The sequence below is a fragment of the Anser anser genome (assembly GCF_964211835.1).
Source record: "Anser anser genome assembly, chromosome: 9".
Classification (NCBI taxonomy): Eukaryota; Metazoa; Chordata; class Aves; order Anseriformes; family Anatidae; genus Anser; species Anser anser.
In genome coordinates, this window is record NC_139729.1 from 7,583,258 (window position 1) to 7,606,588 (window position 23,331).

The 23,331-nt window shown below is 46.7% G+C and overlaps 1 protein-coding gene across 3 annotated transcripts in view; it reads left to right on the plus strand.

The window, feature by feature from the left end:
• Positions 1 to 4,855: 4,855 nt before the first annotated feature.
• Positions 4,856 to 23,331, plus strand: part of EPHA4 (EPH receptor A4) — a 99,019-nt gene continuing 80,543 nt past the window's right edge. For all 3 annotated transcript variants that reach the window (XM_083848592.1, XM_083848593.1, XM_083848594.1), the window contains exons 1-3: positions 4,856 to 5,014; positions 5,164 to 5,231; positions 8,831 to 9,494. In XM_083848592.1, the coding sequence (XP_083704718.1) occupies positions 4,924 to 5,014; positions 5,164 to 5,231; positions 8,831 to 9,494 (823 nt within the window). In that variant the 5' untranslated portion in view covers positions 4,856 to 4,923. The remainder of the gene's footprint in view (positions 5,015 to 5,163; positions 5,232 to 8,830; positions 9,495 to 23,331) is intronic.

Below are 23,331 nucleotides of genomic sequence, written 5' to 3' on the forward strand. Positions count from 1 at the left end.
CCCTAAGAGAAGGCTGGAGATGTGGTTGTGCTAGAAGCTGTACAAGAGTATCTCCGTATATGACAAGAGCCAGCAGATAGGTATAAATAAAAAGAGAACAAGGAAATGTAGTGGCTGTGTTGCCAGCACAACAAACTTATTCTCTGAACGCTTCCAAAATCAGGGGCAGTACTGAGGAAAATAATGGTTGCCATTTTTTTGATGTAAAATCATTTTTTTTTCCCTTTTCATTGTCCTTCTTGCAGGTTTTCATTTCTATATCCTGCTTCATATGAAGTTAATTTAGAATTCGCAATATTCTGCCATAAAATCAGTGTAAATATTGCGCTAGAACACATGCACATGCATGTACTCACTTTCCCCAGCTAGTGGTTCCCCTGGAATACAACAAATCACTTCTTAGATAATAAATGACCATTCTTTGGTACCTGCAGCTTCTCCATAACAAGGACAGAGAAATGCAAGCCGTGCATCAGATTGAGATGAGCTCAGCATTATTGCTTTCAGGTTGGCCAGCCTACAGACCATGGGTATAAGGTCCCATACTGCCTTATAAACGTTACTGAATGAAGCTGTACTTCTCCATCTTCTTTGCAAGAGTGGAGCGATGCCTGCAGATCTCTCTGACCTGATATTTATTTAGCATCTCTGTTTTAAGGCAGGCATTTGAGTTAATCATCTCCATCCAACTTCCAAAGTTTTGCTGTAACGGCTGCTTACGATCTCTCAAGGAATCTGCGCAGAAGTCAGAGTGCAGCCCTTCTCCTGGGTGCAAACTCCCAACCTTTATCTTCCCCTGTCCTGGGAATGTATCAGTCAATCCTACATTCATGGCAGAAATGCACAAATGCTTTCCATTTTTTGGAACAAAAAGCAAGGGTTTTATATTTCCTTCTACAGAAAGACAAAGACTCCTTCTCTGCCTTACTACTAAAAAAGAACACAGTAAAAAACAAACAAACAAAAGAAGCAGTTGTTTTTATTTCTTACTTTACACACAGAAACAATTTCCCTCTATATGGTTGCAAAAAATTTTGTTCGTCATAATGGGTGGACTTTCTGAGAGAGCGTGGTTTACTTTGAGTTAATTAGGATTTACACTCTCTTAGAAGTGCCAGAAATCTTCAGGGCTCTGTAGGGAACCTGTCTCTGGTACAACTTGATTGGTACCATTATTGCATAAATAATCTCTGAAAAGATTGCTGTCTACAAACACACGGAATAACCATGAATTAGAGCTCTGACATGCTGTTCTTTAGAATATTTTGCCAAAAAGACGATTCAGAGACTTTGCACTAAAACTATCTTTACGTCTGAAGGCATGTATACAGAATGTTTAGTGGTACAATAGAAGTTACCCTGCACTTTTTCTTTTTTTCTTTAATAATGCCTGTAGTAAAAATGGTAAAAAAAAAAATAAAAAAAAAATCTCAGTATGAAAACAAATCCAGAACATAGTTGTTTTTCATTTATATTAATTTTAGATTTATTATGTTCCACACAAAGGGCCCAGTTCTGCATACCTATGAAAGTTTCATAGCCAAACTACTACAAAAATTTGACTTCACCTTAGAACAGGCCAGAATCCAGTTCAGAAATCTTAAACTGTGACCTTGTTCTTGTCAGAGGAAACCCATGTCTGTCTGGCCCAGTCCTCTTCTCACTGCAAAAAACGGGTGTGAGCTTTTAAACAGGTCTGGATGTAGTTTGCAGTTCCCTGCGCTTAGACTCCAGCTTTACCCTTCACGTTCAGCCAAGGTTCCTCTGAACTGGCTGCAGCCCGATGCCCTGCGCTGCTTGGCCCGGGCTGCCCAGCTCACCCTTGCTCTGTACGAGCAGAGCAGCTCTTGCAGCCGCCCCCCGGCGCAGTGTGAGCAGCCTGCTCCACAGCCCCCCGGATTCCACGGGCGGCACGCCGATGCTGCGCCCAGACGGCTGAAGACGAGCACGGAGCGCGGCTGCCGGGGGCTGGCAGCACAAAGCCGGGGATGTTCGAAAGCATTTTGTAACAATTACGGTATCTGCAAACCGCCACAGCTTTAAATAACCTTCCAATGAAACGTGCGTGCGCGCGTTCCTCTCCGGGTTGCCGAGCATCTGCGCTAGCACAGCAAACAACCGGCAGGGCCGTGCAGTTATTTGCACGGCTTTATTGGTCACACTTTTCCATGAAAAAACTGCAGAGTGCTGCCTGCCTCCTGGTCTTAATGAGGCTGGCAGCCGCAAGGAGCTAACCAAGCCTTACCTTGCGGAGCTGGGCACTTGTATTTACAGTGTTTGATCTGCTTATTAGGTGAAAAGCTGGAATACCTTCTTTGACATTCTGGGGCATTTCTTTTTTTTTTTTTTTCTTTCTTTTTTTTTTTTTTTCTTTCTTTTTTTTTTTTTTTTCTTTGCTAGGTCTCTGCTGCTTTTCAGGTTTTACGTTTTGCCAGTGCCCTTTAGTGCTTGTTTATGTTCAGAAGCATGAACTGCATCATAAACACTCCTGTTTTGTAAATATTTTTGGTGACGGGATTTCCTTTCAGGGACCTGTAATAGCATAGTGTAAATTTTAGACTAACTGGGAGACTTGAGTTATGTTGTAAGGAGCAGTGTAACAACAGCTCCTGCTTCAATTGTCATTAAAATCCTGTTACATTTCACTTATGTTTATCTGGCTTTCCTTGGCGGTGCTGGTTAGAAAAGGCAAAAAATCTATGTGTCTGTCTGTCTCTATATTGTCAAGTCGTCACATGTGCCTCGTCAGAATAAATACACTGTCACAGTCCCTGTAATCAGCATAAAGGCAGTAATAAATAGCAAACTATTGTGATGGTGATCGTGGTTAAGAAAAGGAAGTGTATGTAATTTGCAGTGCCTAAAGCTCACTTTTTGCAGAGTGGATTTGCAAATGAACTACAAACCCGATCCTTTCCTTACAGAGGTCAGCTGCAAAACTCCTGGTAATCCCACCCGAAACAAAATCGTTCGGCCAGCTCAATGCATGTAGAAACGCGTATTGCCTTCCCCTAGCTGGTCTCCTGGTGCAGCTTTTTGCATTACAGACCGCAGCTCCAGCTAACGCAAACACCGCCTGAGTGAGGAACCAAATCTCGCTCACGTCGTGTAACCAGCTGTTATTCTCCAAGAGCTAACAATGAATTTTGTCAAGCAATTTATCTGCAAATGTTTTATACTCACAGGTGCGCTAAGAATTGCTAACTCCGGGCAGGGAAAGGCTGCCCCCCACACCTGCAGGGGCCAGCCACGGCCGCTGCTCCCGGTGCCCAGGGGTGCGCGGTGCCCTTGGGTGCCCAGGCTGAGTGCCTCGCTGCCCACCCGGCTCACACTCTTTTCCAAAGAGCTGGCTGCAGCCTCAGCCGGGTGGGAGCAGTCAGTGGGCTCGCATTTGTTGTGGGAAAATGCTTTTCAGAGAAGCCAGGTGAATTTTTCTCCGCAGGCTGTGGAGTTGCATACTAAAGGAAGATCGTGCGCTGCCTCCCCCCGCTGCTTCTTTGTCCTCCTTTTTTTTTTTCCCCATCTCAACCTAGTGCTGGGCCCCAGGAGGCCCACGAGCACACAGAGCTTCCTACTGAGGTTGTCACTTGACTGACAGCAGAAAGCTTCTGGGGAGATGGACGAGCACGAGTGGGTGGACGTAGGAAAATGGAGAAAGAAAAGAGAGAAAGGAGCGGTGTCCGGCAGAGCCCCAGCCCTTCTGGGCAGCGAGGCATCGCGGTGTGCGTGCTGGGTCGGCGACTGGGCCAAACATAAAGCAGCTACTGGTGCACAACGTGTGTGTGAAACAATTCTGTCCAGCAGAAACCGCTGCTAAAAATGCTGTTGGCTGCGGGGATGCGCTCAAGACGAACCACGTGTGCCAGCGGCCAACTTTTGGTACGCTCGTCTATTCCCTTGGTGTTTAGGGATCCAGCAGGATCCAACGCTCAGCACGGCGTGGCACGTGCTGCAGGCGCAGATAGGCTCACGTAGGCTCCGGGACGGCAAACAGACGAATTTCTGTCCTGGGAGCTGTGCTGAAGTGGCCCTTGGCGTGGTGCAAGCGGGAGCGTGGTGTGTGGAGGTCGGGTCAGTGCCCGTGGCAGCTCCCTGTGCCCGCAGCGGGTGGGCAGCGGGACGGCTGCGTCCTTCGGGGCCGTTAACAGAATGTAAGGGGTCTGGCGGCTGAAGGAGCGATTTAAGGAATAACTTTTGATGTCGGGTACTTCGCTGCAGCGGGGAGTTACTTGGTGAAGCCGCGAACAGAATTCAGGCCGAGTATCGATGACATCTGTCGAAACCAAGCTGCGCTTTTACGATCCGTTGAAATGACGGAAAGTATGGAAATGGTGCTTACTTTGGCAAGGCTTCTTAAAAGACCCTTTTCTTAGGGCCAAAACGTAGCGGGTTTAGTAGATTTGTGACCGTTTCATTTATTACATTTGCAGCTGATTTGCTTTGTGTTTATTTTACGTGAAAAATTCTAACCCGTTAAAATCGCACCGATACACCCGAGATATTCCAACGGGTTCCAAACATCTCGAGCTTTACGGCAGGTGACTTCCCTGGCACGGCGACCAGAACAACCTGGCCCCGAAACGGGACGTCTCGGCGCTCCGCAGCGCTCAGCGGCCGTGACAGGGGGCGGGCCGGGACGCCCCGCACAAGATGGCGGGCGGGCGGCGCGGCCCGGCAGGTGGCGCTGCTGCCAAGCGCTGGGGCCGGGCGGGGCGGGGCGGGGCGGGGCGGGGCGGGGCCGGGCCGCTCCCGGGGCGGGCGGGCGGGGCGGGGGGCGGGGCGAGCGGCGCGGGGCGGGCGGCGATTGGCGGCGGGGCGTGACGGGCGGGCGCTGCCCCGCCCCCCGGGCCGTGCCGTGCCTATGCCCGCCGCGCGGCCCGCGGGCGGCGATTCCGCTGGGAGGGAGCGGGCGGCGGCGGCGGCATGGCGGGGCTCCGGGTCTGCGCCCTGCTCCCGCTGCTCGTCGGCGTCTGCGGCGCCGTCACCGGCTCCCGGGTGTACCCCGCCAACGAAGGTGAGGCGGCGGGGCCCCGCTTTGCCGGCGGGAAAGTTTGGGGGCGCGGTTCGGGGTCCCGCAGCGTGGTTTCGGGGTCCCGCGGGTTGCTCCGGGGTCCGCGGGCGGCCGGGACTGACCGTGTTGTGTTTGTGCCTCCCTCTCCGCAGTTACCCTGCTGGACTCGCGCTCGGTGCAGGGCGAGCTGGGCTGGATAGCGAGCCCCCTGGAAGGAGGGGTAAGTCCCGCGGGGTACGCGGGGGGTCGGGGGGCCTGGGGGCGCCCCGGTGGGCGGCGGTCGGGCTCCTTCTTCCCCGGGCGCCCCAGGGAATCGCTCCTCGTTGGGGAAGCTCCCCAACAGGAGCTCCCCAAGCAGGTGTCGCGCCTGGGGCTGCCGGCAGCCCGCGTTGCCCCGTCCCGACGGACAGACCCAAGCGCCCGGAGCTCGGCGGTGCAGCGCTGGGGTCTCCTGTTACGGACTTCAGTGAGGAGGTGATTTGTAAGAGGCTGCTCGAATTCGCCGCTCGCTTGCGATGGGATGCCGATAAGGTTCGTGCACAGGTGGCTGGGGCTCGGAGCGGCTTTGAGGGAGCTGCAGACGAGGCGGCTCTGCTAATTTCGCCCCGCGTCAGTGTCGGGGCACCTCGCTGCCCTGTGCCCCGTCCCGCAGGGTGCCTCCGTGCGAGACTCCTGGGAGCACCGGGCTTGGACGGAGCTGGGGGGGCCCGGCGGAGCCTGCACTGCCTGGGCTCTCCTGAGGCTTCTTAATAAGCAATTAGGAAGGCTCGCTCTGCCTTAAAGTGAATGATTTAAGAAAAATGCCAGCAAAGCACCCCAAACGGTAATTTAAAAACAAAAAAACCCACCCAACCAAGTAACAAAAACTCAAATCCTTTTAATATTAAATGAATAAAGCAGCTTAGTATGCTCAAGGGAAAGTAACTAAGTGAAGCTGATTGAAAAATAAGTGCTGAGAGATCGGGACCCGTGCACAGCAAAGCACTGGGTTCTTCAGGAAACCTGCAAATTTAGTTTTGTGTGTGTGTGTTCCCACTTGTAATTAGATGGAGAGCTAAGGAAACAGCAGCGGGTGGAAGGAATCCGAGGTTGCGTTGGCTGGTGATGCATTATGCATAAGCTCTGAATAGCCACAACATGGGAGAAAGGGGGATTGTTCTGCTCCCCCATTGTTGTTCTGCATGAACTTGATACAGCCCTGGCTCGGCACGCCGCGCTGCCCCCAGACCTCGGCGTTTGGCAGGGGACTGGCAGGGCCGCTGCTGGCAGCAGGCGTTTGTCCTGGTCTTCGGACGGGGTGGGAAGGTGCAGCCCTGCCCGAAGGAGAGCATCCCTAGTCCTGTGCCCCCCAAAGGGCAGGCATGAGGACGGGCTCTGTCGTGAGGCTCTCCAAGGGATGCCCGTCCTATACGTCAAAACAGGACCTGGTGTATAAGTTTTATTAAGTCAGTAGCGAATAGATGACCGGGGACAGCTGTATATTATTAATAGCTGTTGGTTTCTCCCTTCCCCCCCCCCCAATGTTTCCTCTGGAAGCTCTATGCAAGCTGGAGAAGGAAATGTGTGCTCTTCTTGTGGACGTGACTCGTTTCACTAAACTACATACGTGTGTTCTATTTTTAAGCCAGTAGTGAAAAATTTAAGAGTACATGGTCTGTCTCTGAGATGCAGTGCTTGGAAAGCATTTGCTTTGACTTCATATGCTGCAGATTTATTTCAAGCAGCAGCAATGAACTCTTTTCTTTATCTTCCTGGGAAGGCTCTGTCCTTCGGAGCCAGTTTTTCTTGAGCTGTGTGCACCTTTTTGTCTCTTACAAAAGATATTTTTCTAGATCTATATATACCAGGCGGTTCCTGCGGTGTGAGGGTTGTGTGAATAAGAAGGGCTACAGATAAACGTAGTCATTTAGCAGTGACTAACTGTAATCAAATACACAGGAGCCCTGGAGGAATTAGTGAATTGCATTATAAATATAATTAATGATTTACTCTTGCATTTCACAGTTGAAAAGCAGGTTTTGTGCCCAGAATGTTTTACTCTGCATCATTAAACCGTGGGAAGAGTTGAATTATAAAAGTTAACTTTTTCTTTCAAGCTGAAATTACAGCTCTGACCACATACTTAGTTACAAATCATTTGCAGTGGCTGGAAATTTTGGGGCTGTGGTCATATTTAGCTCTGGCAGGACGATGCGCTCGGGTTTGGTTTGTGTATGTGTGCTCCCGAAATGAGAAACGCTTCTGCTGGGAGTTGGGCGTGTTGAGAACCCGATCCCAGACTTGCTGAATTTAGTTGTAGCCTGCCCATTGACCTCAGCGGTCTCTATTGAACCCTAGAGCGGCATCCTCCATTGTCTGAACGAAGCAAAGGAAATCCCATCAACAAGTATTGTTTCCCTCTGCTTCTTCCTTTCTCTTGTACCACACACAACACAGGTAGCGTGGACAGCCTGAAGACAGGCGGAAGGGCAGGTGATGGATCATCAGGACAGTGCTGTAACAGTGAGCTCCGCTGTGGCAGCTGTAAATTAAACAGCTCTGTCCTCTTACTACAATGTGTTGCGCTTTACATTGATAGATGACTTTTTAAGATTTGTTTTTTCCTTTTTCTGTGAAGAGGAGTGACACGCTGAGTATTGAGTCCCCCCCGCTTTTGCTTTAATTTGCAGTTATCTCGAGGCAGTAAATAAAATATTGTTCTCTCTGCTCCTAGTGACTCATGGTGCTAACTACTGTCATCCTATAAACGGATTCAGCTAAGCTGGAATCTTTTTAAGTAAAAATCACTTGCATAAGAGCAGTCCTTGCGAGAAGAATGCAGGATATTATACAAGAAGCCCCTTAATATTAAGAAGGCTTCTGTTTATCAAAGTCACGGCTTCAGTAGTTCTGAAAGGCACTTCTGGGAAGACTCTCCAAAGTTACTGCTGTTTTTTTCAAGGATAATTTTTATATGCTTTATTGTATAGCTTGCAAACCCAGGCAGTATGTAGTCATTCTCCAATACACTTTAAAAAAAAAAAAATTCTTTTTTTAATACCGAAGCACTGTGGGGGTTTTGCTGGAAAGCTCTGTCTCTCTTGCTAATGCCCCCACTGCCTCCTTTCTTCTCACCCCAGGAAAGCACTGTAGTAAACTTTGCTTGATAATACTAAATACAAATAAAAATAATTTAAAAAAATCAAAGCTTTTGTTTTTGTTTTCTTTCCCTTTATAAGTTCCTCATCCTGAAATGCTGATTTAGGGCCAGATGTCTTGTTTGCATACCTTCCTTGGATTGCTGTATTTTTGCTGTGAATTTCCTGTTAGTTTCACACTTCTGAAGAAGGTGCCTGAACTTGATTGAGGGGTGCAAGAGTTCGAAAGCATGCTGCTATCCTTGAACCTTCTGGTTTATTTTAAGAATATAAATTTGATGGTATTTCCTGAGACTTCTTGAGGACAAAGGTGTATAGTACTCCTTCTTTTCGCACCTTGCCAATAATAAGCAGCTTTGTTTGGATAGCAGTGCTATGGCAGCGTGCTGGTAGAGCAGTGGTGTGGTCTCCTTGCCCATCCTTCCGCCCACAAGTGCCACCCAGGCCAAGGACCTGGTTCTTCAGAGAGCTGCTCTGCCCAGCTCCACAGCAGAGGCTGCTCCATCTGCGTGCCTGGGATGTTGCTAGCCCAGCTTTGGAAGCTTTCAGAACTAATAAGGGGTGGCTTAACAGCTTAAGGTCCGTGGTAGTGATGCCAGAAATGTGGACGTTAATTTTGCTGTGAAGCTCTGTTACTCCATTTAATCCTGATGTGTTTTTCTTCTCCTTTCCCTCTTCGCAGTGGGAGGAAGTGAGCATTATGGATGAGAAAAACACTCCGATCCGCACCTATCAAGTCTGCAATGTGATGGAGCCCAGTCAGAATAATTGGTTACGAACTGATTGGATTCCCCGTGAGGGGGCTCAGAGGGTATATATCGAAATCAAGTTCACGCTGAGAGACTGCAACAGCCTGCCAGGTGTCATGGGAACTTGCAAAGAGACTTTCAACCTCTATTACTATGAATCAAACAACGATAAGGAGCGTTTTATTCGAGAGAGCCAGTTTGCCAAGATTGACACCATCGCCGCTGATGAGAGCTTCACCCAGGTGGACATTGGTGACAGGATCATGAAGCTGAATACAGAGATTCGGGACGTGGGACCTCTCAGCAAGAAAGGGTTTTACCTGGCTTTTCAGGACGTCGGAGCCTGCATTGCTTTGGTGTCCGTTCGTGTTTTCTACAAGAAGTGCCCGTTGACAGTTCGAAACCTGGCACAGTTTCCAGACACCATTACCGGGGCTGATACATCCTCTCTGGTGGAGGTTCGCGGCTCCTGTGTCAACAACTCAGAAGAGAAGGATGTGCCAAAAATGTACTGCGGGGCAGATGGTGAATGGCTGGTGCCCATTGGCAACTGTCTGTGTAATGCTGGCTATGAAGAGCGTAACGGCGAATGCCAAGGTAAGATGAGCCATATTGTCCTTTTCATTAGGGCTTAGTAGAATGCATAATTGAATCGGAGATGAGAGTAAATGGAATAAAGCCAGTAATTAGCAGCCCCTATGGGATGCAGTGGGACAGAGGGGTTTAATGAAGAAGTCCAGTAGCTCCAGGTGGCAAGGCTAAGAATCATACAGTGCAAAGCAAATGATGCTGCCGTAATAGGCAGAAGGCAAAATGCACTTTCTAGCAGGCACCTCAATTTGAATTGGCTCACAGCAGTCACCAAAATGTGAATGACTGCAAAAACAGCTCAGCTGAGCTGCCATCCTTTAAAGGGAGAACTCTTAAGTTTTATCTGGAGTGAGCTTTGTTAAGCACAGGAAATTCTGACAAAGTTTCCCTTGGATAATGCAGTGGGGTGAGAACAGAGTCGGGATGGGGGGGTGGAACAGGAGTTTTAGCTGGATTACGTTCGCTCTTTAGGAAGGGGAAGTCTTTGGTGTTTTACTTGTTGCAAATTTTTGAGTGCTAAATAACCTTTTGATATTTGACACCGCTGCCTTTGTTAAATATTTTAATTTCTCAGAGGGTCTCCATTGTTAGCTTAATAATAGAGGTGCTAGGATACTCTTAAAAATGCAAAAAGTCCCCCTCCCTCCCCCTATCCTGTGCCCTGCTGAATTAGGGATTAAAGTTTATAGAAAACACAGATTATCCTAAAAAAGAAGGGGAGGCAGAACAACACCTTAAAACCTATGTTCTAATCACTTCCCCTTCCTGGAAAAATAAGTAGTAGAAGGTTAAGGTAGGAGAGAAGAGTTTATAAATAAAATATCTTTGGCCTCAGCTTCTAAACTCTTGCTTGTGTAAGCATAAATTAATATCAAACTGGAATGGCTTCTTGCACAGTTCAGTGGCCTTAACTTTCCTGGGTACTGAATTGAAGGTACTCAGCTCCTTAATGGATTTGAACCTGTTTTTTGTTGTTGTTGCTTGTTTTTTTGTTTGTTTTTTGGTAAAGGTGTTTTGGATCCCAGTGTACCAAATGTATTGGCTTCACATCCTCTTGGTGCATTTTTCGCAGGTCATTGACACAGAAAGTGATAGCAAAGCAAGCAACTGACTGCCTTTGTGCTAGACTCCCAAGAGAACAGAGCCTTTTGAATGTTCTGCTTAATTTCTTTTAAATGATAATTTACAGTCAATATGGAGTTCCCTATTACACGTTAAAATTAAGCTTTGGCAGGAAAAAAGCACCAAGTATAAACCTCAGCCTCCATTTGAGCAGGATTGCCATGGGCTGTATGTAGTGAGAGCTGAAAAATGAGCAGCGCGATGAGGGGGCATCCTGTTTGGCTTAAATTACTACCTATGGAGTCCTGCGAGACAGAAGCTTGAAAAGAAAAGCTGCGTACGATGAAAGATGCAAATCCACGGACGTGGTACTGAATGGGTGCTGCTGAGGAGAGCCATGGGTGGCTGAGGAGGTGTTGTTATCCTCAAATAGATCCGTAACTTCCAGCAAAGCTTCTCCACACATTTACAGCCTGGGAAACGAGAGGAGGAAGTGAACGGGGGGATGCGTTTTAGTTTATTGCTTGGAAATTGTCCTGCCTTCTCCTGAAGGCCTGTTGGGTCACCCCGGTCACGCTGGTTGACACAGATCTAACGCTTCTCCTCTTCAGCGGCCTGGACGTGATGAGCTAATTGCACAGCAAGCGCTGCCATGTTCAAGGGAAGGCACTCGGGGTTTGCTGGTGGGCAGAGGTGATAGTGGGCTGCTTTTTCACTTATTCTTTTCTGTCGTTGAACTGAGAAATGAATGTGTCAGGTCAGGTTACCTGCCGGCCCTTAGCTGCAGCCGGGAAGGCTGGGGCTCAGGAAGCCTGGCGGTCGGGTTCCCAGGCTGGAGGCAGATCAGGTGGCTTCGTTCCTAGAGCAGGGGAAGAAACTTTGTCTCTTGGATTCATTCGCCGGAGTGGAGCCGGCCTGTGCCAGCTCTTCTCAGAGGATTCGAGCCAGCAAGTAATTGGAAAGCGCTAAGCCCATTTCATCAGTGGTTACTTGCGGTTTCCTTTTCCTAACATCTGCCGTTCTCCAGCCAGAACGGCTCACCGGGAAGCTCCTCGAGCTCCTGAAGCCGAGCAGAACCGTGCGGCTTGCTCGGGCCTCCAGCGAGGCAGTGACGGCGGGGCGGCCTCCGACACCGCGGGGTGAGCCTCCCCTCGCCCTGTGCCCTGCCCTGCGTCACGGCGGAGCCGGTGTTCTGCTCTGCAGCCTGCTGGGGGGAAGCGAGGAGGATTCCTGTGGATTTGGAGCACGGGCAGGGTGGAGGAAAGAGGCTGAGCCTGTGAAAGGCTGTAGAAGGGTGCCGGGCTGGGCCCGGGGCTGGCGAGCAGGTTCCACCCCAATTGTTTTTCAATAGGCTGACTGCGGCAGGATGAACACAAGGAAAGGTCAGAGGTTGTCCGTTCCCTCATCCATCTTCCCCTGTGATCCTCGGGGGGGAGTTAGGATTCATTAAGATCTTAAAAGTTTGACAAGAGCTTGGTGGGCAGGAGTGGTCGGGGCCGGAGGAGCAGGGGCTGTGCTCCCCCTGCTCCCCTGGGACCAGCCTCCAGCTGCGCAGCCCCGCAGGCCGCGGGTGGACTCGTTCCACCCTCTGAGTGCTGTGTAAGGAGTGCTGTCCCTGGAGCTGCTTTTGCTTAACTTCTGCTGTGTGTAGGAGAAAAATAATGGGAAGCACTTCACTTCTAAAGTGGCTCCTGTAGTGGGCATTAATGACTCTCTGACCTTGGCGAGGATTTATTTAAAATAAAAAATAATTGTGTGGTATGGAGGTGTTTGATTACACAAAGCCTGTCCTTCATTCAAACAGCTGCTGTTTTTTTTTCCAGCAGACTTTGATCATCTTACTGAACATCCATGTATCTACATCTATATGCACGCGCATATATATATGTGCGCAGGAAGGGAAAGAAGCAAAGTATTTAATTCATGTTTATTTGAGAAACTTCACAGGTGTAACAAGGATGGTTCCGTAACATTGCCTCGATAAGTAAAAATGCTAGATGAGCACTGATTCTTTTCTTACAGCTGCATTTGTAGCTGTGAACTCAGTGCAAAAAGAGAGCTTCCTATTGTTCTCTTTTTTTCCCTGTATTTTTTTCCCCAAAATTCTCGTGCTAATGGCTGTCCATTCAGGAGAGCGAAAATGTGGAATACTGTTGATGGAATGAGAAACTGTCCTGACTGGTGACACATCTCAAGGCTAAGGTAATTAGTGCTTTAGGGTAAAGTTGAGACATGAAGTTATTCTAAAATTTGCTTGTATGTATCATTGTTATGCAGATTGTTTTGTTACACTTTAATATATTGTGGTTTGCATTTAGTTATGATTTCCTCATGATAAACTGCATATCTTTTTATCTCAAACAGTGAAGGGGGAAACAAGCAGGAAGGGAGAAAAGACAGATTAAAGAAGCAATAGACTGTAGCCATCTGTGATGATTTTGATGCTGTGAAATTACAAATCTCAATTTTAGAGCTGCCATTTAGTATAAATATGTGAGACAGTTGAGATTTTTACTGTGATATTGTAAAGGTTATGAGAGCCAACAGCTTTGTCTTCATCTACACTTGCTTTTTTGAGTTGTGAATTGGCCAATTGGCAGAAAATCCAGTGTCATTTAAAATATGGCTCAATCCCGTTCTCATATCGCTGCTGTTTTTAGAATTTTCCTTCTAACTTTGATAAAAGCATCCCTAAGAAGTAATAATTTGAATGATAAGGTTCTTTTTATCTCAGAGGCTTTGAAGAGTGACTGTGATCATTGAGAGCAGCAGTTCAGTTTATATCAGAAGACTACGGTCTAATTATATTCTTTTCTGTGATAAGATTTTTGGATGGTGGGTTTTGTCAGGGTGGGGAAGTGAAGCAATTTGTGTGTGCTTTCCCATTTTAGTCATAGACAACTTTTTTTGTCAGAATAACACTGATGAACAGTCTGGCTGCACAAAAGGGTAATCAGAAGGGTGACTAAGACTGTGCTGATTTGAGATTCCAGAAAGATTTTTTTTTTTGGGCTGATTATTTTTGGCAGGGGGGAAAAAATGCACAGACTCAACATGTTAAGCTTAAATGGAGCTGAGAAGAAGGAAGCTACCAGGAGGGGCATGGGAGCAATACTGAAACACAGTCTGTCTGAAACAAATTTAGCTGGTGCTTATCTCTTCAAGAAGTGATTTGGTTATATTATGTTCTGGTGGAGCTCAACAGATCTTCCAAGGGTTGCTCCCTCAGTGATTTATTTTATTTTATTTTTTTACCAACTAGGGTATTTTATGATCCTTCATTTAAATGTCCTGCAGGTTCTTTAATGCTTTTATTCCTCGCCGGCCCCTTCAGAAGTCAAGCCACTGTTGTTATCAAGCAATTGTTCCTTTATATGTTCCTTGGAGAAAAGCTCATACTTCTTAGCTCTGAATTGCTGACAAAATTGCTGCTGCTACATAGGAGAGCAACACCTGCTCATTATTCTGGACGTTTTTGGTAGAGGCAGCTCAGTCCTCACTATTGAAGACAGATGAGCTGTTGTAGTATGAATTTCGTGGTAGTTCTGGGTAGTCCTTGATGAGGCTTATGACAATGTTTCTTTTGGCTGTTGTTGGTTGTTTTTTTTAAATCCAGCAACTTTCCAGACAACTTGTCTTGTGTGTGATGACTTCAGGATTTAGATCTTGGCTATGTAAGGGTTATTATCTGTCTAATAACATGCTCCACTGAGCTTGGTCTTTATTGCATTTGTGAGAAATGATTAAAGAAATGCTCAGCAGTACACTTCAGTCTTTGGAGGCTTCATCAAAAAGCCCCCCAAACTTGTGAGATGAGTATCTTATCAGGTTTCATTCCATTATGCCACATCCTTTTGATATGTTTTGGGGAGCAGGTGAGGTCACCCAGTTTTGTGAATCAGAGACAATTAACACTCCCACGACTAAATGGACACTTTATGAATATTCAGAGCCTGTTTCACCTCCCTGGGAAGCAAACACTTTGGTTCCCTTCTTTTTCCTCCGGCTGGAGACTGAGGAAGTTCTCCCTGTGAAGGGGGATTGGCAGCTGTCAGGCCACTTCATCTTTTGCATGCAAGCAAACTCCTCATTTACATCTTTTGTATACACCCTTATGCAAAGTAGCACACCCATTTCCCCATTTCACAAAGGAGATAAGAGCTTCCTTTGGAAACGCCAGCCAAAATCTCCTTCTGTTTATGCGAAGCTCAAAGATCTGGATTTTATGCAAATGGCATTCCGTTTTGATTTAAATTCTTTGTTTAAGAGATAGTGTAATATTTGCACAGCGTGCTCCTTGTGTCCCGGGTCTCCTCCCGACTATGACTGATTGTCGCTCTTCCCCCAGTCTCTGCAGCCCGCTTCCAGCCGGCGTGTGGGAAAGTGCCGTGCTCCAGCGCCCTGGGCTTGTTTGGGAAACGATTGCTGGAGGTGCTGGCAGCGCTGTCTGTCATGGCTGGTGGGGCCGCGGGCTCCTGGCTGTGGTCCCCTCTAGCTGCTTGCCGGGGACCACAGGGCCCTTCTGTAGCTACAGCCTCAGCCGGGGGAATGACCCACATCAGGCGGCGGCATCCCTCCTGCCCCAGAAGTGTGCACAAACACACGTAACGCCCCAAAAACATTACGCTTCATGGTCTTTTCGGTGCCTTGGATCGAGGCTCTGCTCAGCCCTGGTGCGGTGCTGTTCACGTGGCTGGCCTGGCTGCAGGAGCAGGCTTGGCCCGTGGTGGTAGTCTGGTGCACAGGGGACGAGGCGGCTGGTAGCACTCGGGTAAACATGCACAAAGGAAACTGCTGTCTTTATTTATTGCACAAAAATAATCTGTGAGAAAAGTTCTGCTTTCCTAAGCCTCATGATTACACAAGAACCCATGTTTTGTTTTATTTTTGGTTTTAGTGGCTTTCTGTTCTTTTTAACTTTTCTTTATTTCAACTTTACTGAAAATTGCCTTTGGCTTGAAATAAAGCTGAGGCTCATTAAATGCTCCCAAAACACAGGCTTGTTCAGAACGGATTTGTTGAAAGGTTTATTGATATAAGCTAGAACACATGCTGCATGAATGTACTGTATTTCTTTAAAGTCCTAGTTTTCATTTTGTGTCTTTATAAATCAGTGGTATGAAATTAGGACCCTGATTGTGTTGGGGCTATGTCCTATAACAAACCAAAGGGAAAAAGAAGGTTTGGGGGTGGTGGTGGTGTTCTTTCTTTCCTTTTTTTTTTTTTGATGCCCAATTAGTGTTTAACTTGAAGGTAATTTCACAGGGGTAGTAAAGTGCGCAGTGTGAAACCTGGTGGCATAATTAAATGGAGGAAAGGCTCTTTAAAACAACAAAGGAACGTGCAAAAACTTTGGTTTTGCCCTAATAGTCACCCAGAAGGGGAGACCATGCTGTTTAAAGTACAATATGGATGGGCTATTAAGGTTTTTTTTTTTTTAAAAAAAAAAGCCAGACTGTACAGTTGTTATTTGCTTTAGTTCCATTAGTCTGGTCTGTTTTTGCTTTTGTATTTTTGGGGGTGGGTTTAAACCTCAGTGGGTGTATGTAGACCAACTTAATTTCACAGATCTGTGTAGCGGAGGGGGTGTATTTACTGGAGTCCTGCTGCGGGAGGGCACATGTTGCAGAGGTCGTGCTTTCAGCAGGCTGGGCAGGGGTGGCACTCCTGGGGAGGAGGAAGAGGATGGTGATGACTGATGGTCTCCTGCTGGAGGATGGAGGGAGGAAGGTGAGGTGCCTTCCTCAGAGGCACACGGGATGGCTGTGGCTGAGGCAAGGCCAGAGGGAAGCCTGTCTGGTTCTGCCTAGATACAAGAAAGCTTTTTTTTTTTTAATGTCTTCCCCCCCCACACTCATCAAAAGGATTTGGTCACCTTCTCCTCATAAGTTGCCAGTCTTGCATGCTGGAACTCCTTAAAATGCTGTTTAAATAAGGCAATTGATAACTATCATTTCTCCTTGTATATGTGGATACTTTGTACAGCCACAGTTCAAAGCTGCAGTACAGTGTCTTAATTACCCAGATAATCCTGTTTGCTTGTATTTTTAAACTATGAAGCGCTGGGTAATTATTCAATTCTTAATAGAAGGCAAATGGCAATGTAAACAATAATTAGGATGTTAGACTAATGCGCTTCAAAGCAAATTGGATTTTTTTTTTCATACCGTTCAGCATGAAGTCCCATAAAGCTAACAATTTAGTGGCAAGGAAACAAGTTCCATTTTGTTCATATTTTATGGCATTATCTCTCCGCGCTGCGTTCCTGTGAGTAACTGTCTGCGCCAGCACGGGCCGGCCTCCTGCCGCTCCATGCGGGCCCTGTGGGCCGAGGCCCGGCATCCCGGCCACTCGCCGAGCTCCCTGCTTGGACCCAAAGTCAAGCTGGAGCTTTTTGAGCTTTGAAGGCAGGATCGTGTGCCGTGGGTAGAGCTACAGCCTCTTGTCTCCAGCTTGGAGGGCTCTCCTAGTTGTCACAGCTTGTCTTCGGTTTTACTCGGAGAGTAATGCAGGCTGCAAATGCTGACAGAAAATACTTGATTACTTGAATACTTGTCTGTAAATCTTGTGGAAGGAACATATCTTGCTTGGTACATCCACAGACAGCCAATTAAATCCTGTTGTATCCACACCTGGCACTGCATGTAGCTAGTGATCGAAGCCTGTGTGATGGTGGCAGAGGCCTCAGTCAATACTGCTGCTGCTTTCCTGAATATTTCCCTTAATACTTTAATAATGCCCCTGTCATGCAGAGGGCTTTGTCTGGCCTCTGCTGTGCCTCCTCGTTGCTCCGAATGGCTTCAACAATCAGCATTATTTTCTTCATTATCGACATTAAGGGAGGCCAAAACGTTCTTCAGCACTGATGCTGGAGGAATTGAATTACAGAAACTTAATTTTTCAGTAGACTTCATTTTTATTCTGAGAAGTGAGCGTGTGGGGGGGGAAATCAGTGGAGTACTTGAAGAGGTTTTAGTTGCATTTTTTTTGATACTAATGCAGGCTATCTTTATAATAGTGTTTACTTAAAGGGTGTGGATTTCTTTATTTTAAGTCCCAGAGGCCTCTTGCCAGGCCACATTGTAATAGCATTAATTAACGAGTCTGTCTTTCCGTACATAAAACATCTCTGTCTGGGGAGCTGAGGAGCACTGTCAACCAAGGCTTCTGTGAACTTGGTGCTTGAATTCATTTGGTTTTGGGTTTAAGTGTTTTCTGTAGTTGAAAAAGACATCGCTGCTTTGAAAACAGTTTCCTTTTGAAGCTCCTGGCCCGGCAGCACCTGGAGCAGCCGGTAGGCACGGCTGTGTGTTGAAAGGACTGGATCAATACCTTCCTCTCCAGCTCCTGGGCTGGGCAGCGCTGGTGGCTCTGGGCCCCTGCCCCAGCCTGTTTTGGGGCACCATCCAGCACAGGGACACCCAGCTGGGATGGCGTGAGCCGGTGCCTGGGCTCTTCTGAGGGTGGCCATTGGAAAATGGATCTGAAGAACTGACAGCTTCGGAAAAATCAATTTTATTTTTTTACCTTTTTTTCTCTTTTACTGCTCATGCAGTTGTGGAGAGGATTAGAGGAGAAGGAAGGGAGGGCTAGGAGATCAATAGGAGGGCACAAGTTGCCTGAACTCCTCTTCAGATGTTGGAGTACTGCGTTTTGTTGTACTTAGCCAGAGCGTGTAGAAGATATCTTTTGGGCTTTTTCAAGAGACAAGTAAACAGAAATTAAGAAGGTGTGTGAGTAGTCCCTGCTGTTTCAGAGAGATGCTTGGGGGCAGCGGCTGCTGGATAATTACAGCAGGAGGTGCTTAGATGCAACTGTGTTTGCTGACAAGCTCAAGAAGATGGTTCTGGCTTCCCCAGCCTGGTGTGTGTGCCTTAAACCCGCACTGGTACCTGCTGGTAGCTGTGGGTCAGCTCCTCTGCCCCTGCCCTTGGCTCTCTGCTCCCCAAACTTGTGTGTGCTGACAAAAGCCTTTCCAAAGCTTTTGGGCATTGCCCCGAGACTGTGCCTTGGGTGCCCTCCTGCTGGCAGAGACAGACCCTCCTCGAGAGCTGTGGTAAGAGTCCAAGACTCCTCCTGTATCCAACAATGTTCAAGCAATGAACAAACGATTGCAGTGCCCCCAAATTGCACCTGAGCTGTTCAGAAGAGGAGACAATTTCTTGGGAGGCTTCCTGTGGTCTCGCGCAGCAGAGATGCTAGGAGATTAGCTAAACTCTGTTGTTGTTTCTTTTTAGTGGCTTTGGTATTGGCATTTTGCACACCTGCCAACCTCCTCTTAATCTCTGAAGTACCATAACACAGTTATTAGGTTGACACATTTTGTCCACTCGTAATTAGTTCTTGGATTTCCTCGTTTATTTTTGTGGTGATCAGAAGTGTCCAGGGTAGAGCTAACAAGACAGTTGAAATCAGGACAAGGTCCCTGTACACACTCCACCTGCTCATTAATCAAGGATTTTGCAGTTAATGAGTACTTTCCAGGTAATATTTAATCTCAGAGTAGCAATAGTTACATTTAATGCAAAGTAACTTATTTTTTTTTGCAGTTTTCTACTGAAGTCATTCCCATGGCATGCTAGAAGCCATCTCCTGCGCTGATCCCAGATACCCACTCCTGTCATGCTGACTCAAATTTAGATGATTTCTGAAAATGCATGCCAGTTTAACTATTGGTTCCAGTACTGAAGGCTGGACACGACATTTTTGAGAGTGCTGGGTGAATGTGCGTACACATAGACATGGCTGATAAAGTACATTGTTCAGTAACGCTTTGAGGTTCAAAGGCCTGTCTAGGTAGGGGGAAAGTTGAAAGGAATCAACAAAGATGTGAAGGCAGCATGTATAACTTCAGGTGCGTCATTAATCACCCGTGAGAGTATTTCCATTCTTTTGGCTGAATCTGCCTGTGCGCAGAGGCTTTATCCATCTAGGTGATTCACCTTAAAGTTCTCAGTGCCTCTTTGAAGACGAGCGCTTGGTACCTGGTTTTAATGTACCCAGAATTAATGTACCCAGTGACCTTGAATTCAATGCACCTAATAGCTTGGGAAATTGAGCTCAAAGGGTTTTGGGTGCTATGAAAGCACCCATTCATAGTTATAGGGTGGATAAAGCACTTTCCTTTGTGAGAGAAAGGAGAACAAAATCCTGCATGTCACCTGCAGTGGAGCTCGGAGTGACAGCAGAAGGGACAGGAGCGTTGAGCAGGCAAGAGGCACTGACGGCTGGGAGCGGTGAGCAGCGCTGGCTCCCAGTGGAGGCTGAAGCAGGTGCACGGCAGGTCTGATCCAGCGCTGCAGGGCCACAACTGTGGGGACCTGCTCTTGTTTTAACATGATTGGTGCAGTCCCAGCAGCAGTATGTGGCCTTACTGAGCATCACGTCACCTTCCTTCAAGGCTGCACTGGATCAGTGACTGTGCAGAGCTGATCTTTTGGGTTCAGGATGAGCTGTAATTGGTGTATGGAAGTGTGAGGTAAGGTCCCCTCTCCATCTCGCCTGTTTTGTTGGAGTTTGGTTTGTTCTTCCATGCAGTCAGAGGAGCTCTGTAGCCCTGACTTGCACCGAGTTTTTAGCTGCTGCCTGCTCACTGTGGGTATGTTCAGGAGATGGAGCTCTGCCCACCATGTTGCTTTGCTTCTTCAAAGGTCACTATTAACTCCTTTCTTGTGGTTGTGCATTTAGCTAACCTTCTGCAGGGATCATGGTAATGTGACCTCTCTATATACCTGTATTAAAGTTTGAGTTAAAAATGCACTGTAGCAGAGCAAAGAACAGACATTTTTCCGTGGGATTGTTGAGCTCTTTGCTAATGCCAAATGGCTAAGTTAACTCTTGGGCAAACACTGCCTTTTATTTGACTTTGTAGTTTGCCCTTTGAAATACATATTTGTGTCAATCAGCAAGTCTCCCTTCCGGACTTCTGGTTGACCCTGCACAAAGAAATGTGACTGTGCAATTATTAAAGGTGAGGCCTTCGTTTTAACAAATGCTGAGTAATTGCTATTCAGTTGTCTCTGTGCCTCCGTCATAAATGACAGCAAACTGCCCTTCAGCCAGCTGAATAACAAGGAAGATAGGTGTTTGGAAGGAATAACTCTTCAGAAATTTGCAATATGTCATAAGTATTGTGTCATAGTAACTTGTGGGTAGGGCAAAGACAAAACTTGCCTGTCTCGACTTAGAGTGTGAGAGCCTTACGTGGGCTTTAAAATGCAATTGGGTCAAATATTACACCTTCATCTCTTGGATGGATTGACTGGAGGTCATCAAAGTACAATGGAGGGCGGGCAGAATTTGCCCATTATAATACAATCTGAAGCAAACATGGAAATACCCTAGCCCTCCTTACGATAAAAGAGGCAAAATCTTGCTATGCTCCCCTGCCGCAGCATTGGAGCATTAGCAGTTATTGGGGAGAAGAAAGCTTTAAATATTTCCCAGGAGTTTTTCTGCAGTCTGTAAACTTGGAGCTGGCTGGTGCTAGCACCTTGATGGATTCTGTACAGGGAAGTTGTCAGCTGCAGAGGTGAGGATATGGATAAGCTGTATGAAGCAAGCACTCAGAAAATCACACATCACAACCATGTTTGGAGAATATCCCCTTGTCCTCTTACAGGTTTTTAGTCAAGATCCTTTGAAGAAACACAAGCTCGGTATAAAATTAATTTTGAAGTGTACGCACTCTGTAGACTTACTGCCAATATTGTCCAGTGTTGCTCTGACCTGCCTTTTCTTTCTGTGTTAGCTGTTAATTCCTGTATCCTTCTTTCAGCCTGTATGTGATTTCTCAAAAGAAACTGTTTAATGCCATGAATTCATCAGTCATGAGTCTTGCAAGTAGACCTTTGATAACAGATAAAATGCACATGATATGGGGTACCTAATTTTCTTTAAGGGACTACTTTCCTTTTTGCTACTCATAGTTTTTTCCGAAGGTAGTGAATTCTGATTTTCCTATTCACATCACCTAGAATGTTTTTGGCTTTATTCCAGGAGGAAATACTTGAAATACTAGGCGGTGTCTTTAACTAGTTCAGACCTTGATTCCTGAATACACGGGCAGAAAGGCCATGAGGGCTATGTTAGCACTTACTGTTCAGATCTCTTCAAGGAGTTGGAAGTTCATACTTGCTTAGAGCTGAAGAGATCTTGAAATGTCTCTCTTCTTTAAGCAGAGGTGTGTATGAATTGGCTATGAAGAGAGCTGGTAATGGGGCAGGAAATAATGGGCTTAAATTGCAAAAAAGAGCAGGTTAAGCTAGACCTGAGGGGGAAAAAAAATCATAATTGTAGAAGTTTGTATCGCCAATACAGGTTGCCCTGGGACATGGAGGGATCTCTACACTGGAGGATTTTCAGAACAACACGGCTGAAATCTGGTGGCATGGTTTAGGTACATGTTCTCCTCCTGTGGGGCAGGAGAATAGACTAACTGGGGGGCTCACCTGACTTCTGCAGTAAATGCTCTTGGACAGCTGCTATGGGATCACCATCTTCTTGTAGCTGACATGTAGCCCTCAAGCTCTGGCCTAGAAATAGAGACCTGGTCTCACTCCCTCATGGCTTCTTGCCTCCAAGAGAAGCTGTTTCCATCTGATGAGGTCTCTGGGCTCTGAGAGCTCAGTCCCCACACTTCAGTTTCCAAGTTTGCTAACGAGGTGGTTCCAGCTAACCAGGGCCTCGTCAGGCACCTGGCAGTGCCCACGCCTCCGTCATGTTGTTCAGACGTGGTGCCGTGTGCCTTGCTGTGTGAGGCTGTGCTGTGTTTTGGCTTAATTTCCCATTCCCTCCCACGCAGCTCAGGTATTTGGCAAATTTCTCTTGGCTTGTTGAAAGATGGCCTCCTGCGCGCAAATGGCGACCTTTTCTTTGCATCCAGGTTGGTTTTAATGGGTAGCACGAGCTCACTTACAAGCTGAATAAACAGGTAACTCCTAAGGAGATACTGACTGCTCAGGTACAGTCCTATATCTGTTGGGGTATGGAGAAGGGTGTTAAAATTGTTTACGAGGTCAGAGCTATAGCGAGCTTTACACCACCTTTGAGTTACGATATCATTACCTGAGCTGTGGGAACCAAGAAATAAAACCTCTAACCGTGAAATATGAGGAGTGCTTATGACTTTGAAGTATAGAGAAGAAGAAAAATGCACACTACATTCTAGTGCGTTTTTTGTTCTCTTGCAGAGGGGTTGATTTTGTTTACTGGTGACACGTATAGAATAGATATGGCATTTGTTAATAGCATTTTTGCTAGAGAAATGCTCCTCTTACTAGTTCATTTCGTTTTGGGTCATGCCAGGAAAAATGTTCCTTTCTAACATGAATAAATTATTCAAGCTTATTTAAATAAACATGGCATTATTTATCTTCCTGGTACCTGCATTTGTGCAAGCTCAGTCCCTTGTTTTATTTTACCACATTCTGCTTCCCATCCTTCACTTGAACAGTATTTCTGCCCTGTTGTAGAGGGCATTGTTATGTTTAAGCCAAATGAGAAGATGCATTAAAACATCGATCGAATGGAACATAGATCACAGAAGCAATATTAAGCTGATTATTCTCAAATAAACTGCTAGCTGTTCTTGTCTGTTTTTGTCAGGAAAGCCACTAGTAGTTTTTCAAAGACCGAAAGCAGTTGATACCTGTATGCTCTATAGTTAGCGATCTATCAAAACATATTTTGGCAGTTTTAATGTTGTCCTTTACAGGTACTTGTCTCATAAGTCCCTTTTGTGGAATTAGTTAACACTATTACAAAGTTAGGTATCTGCAGA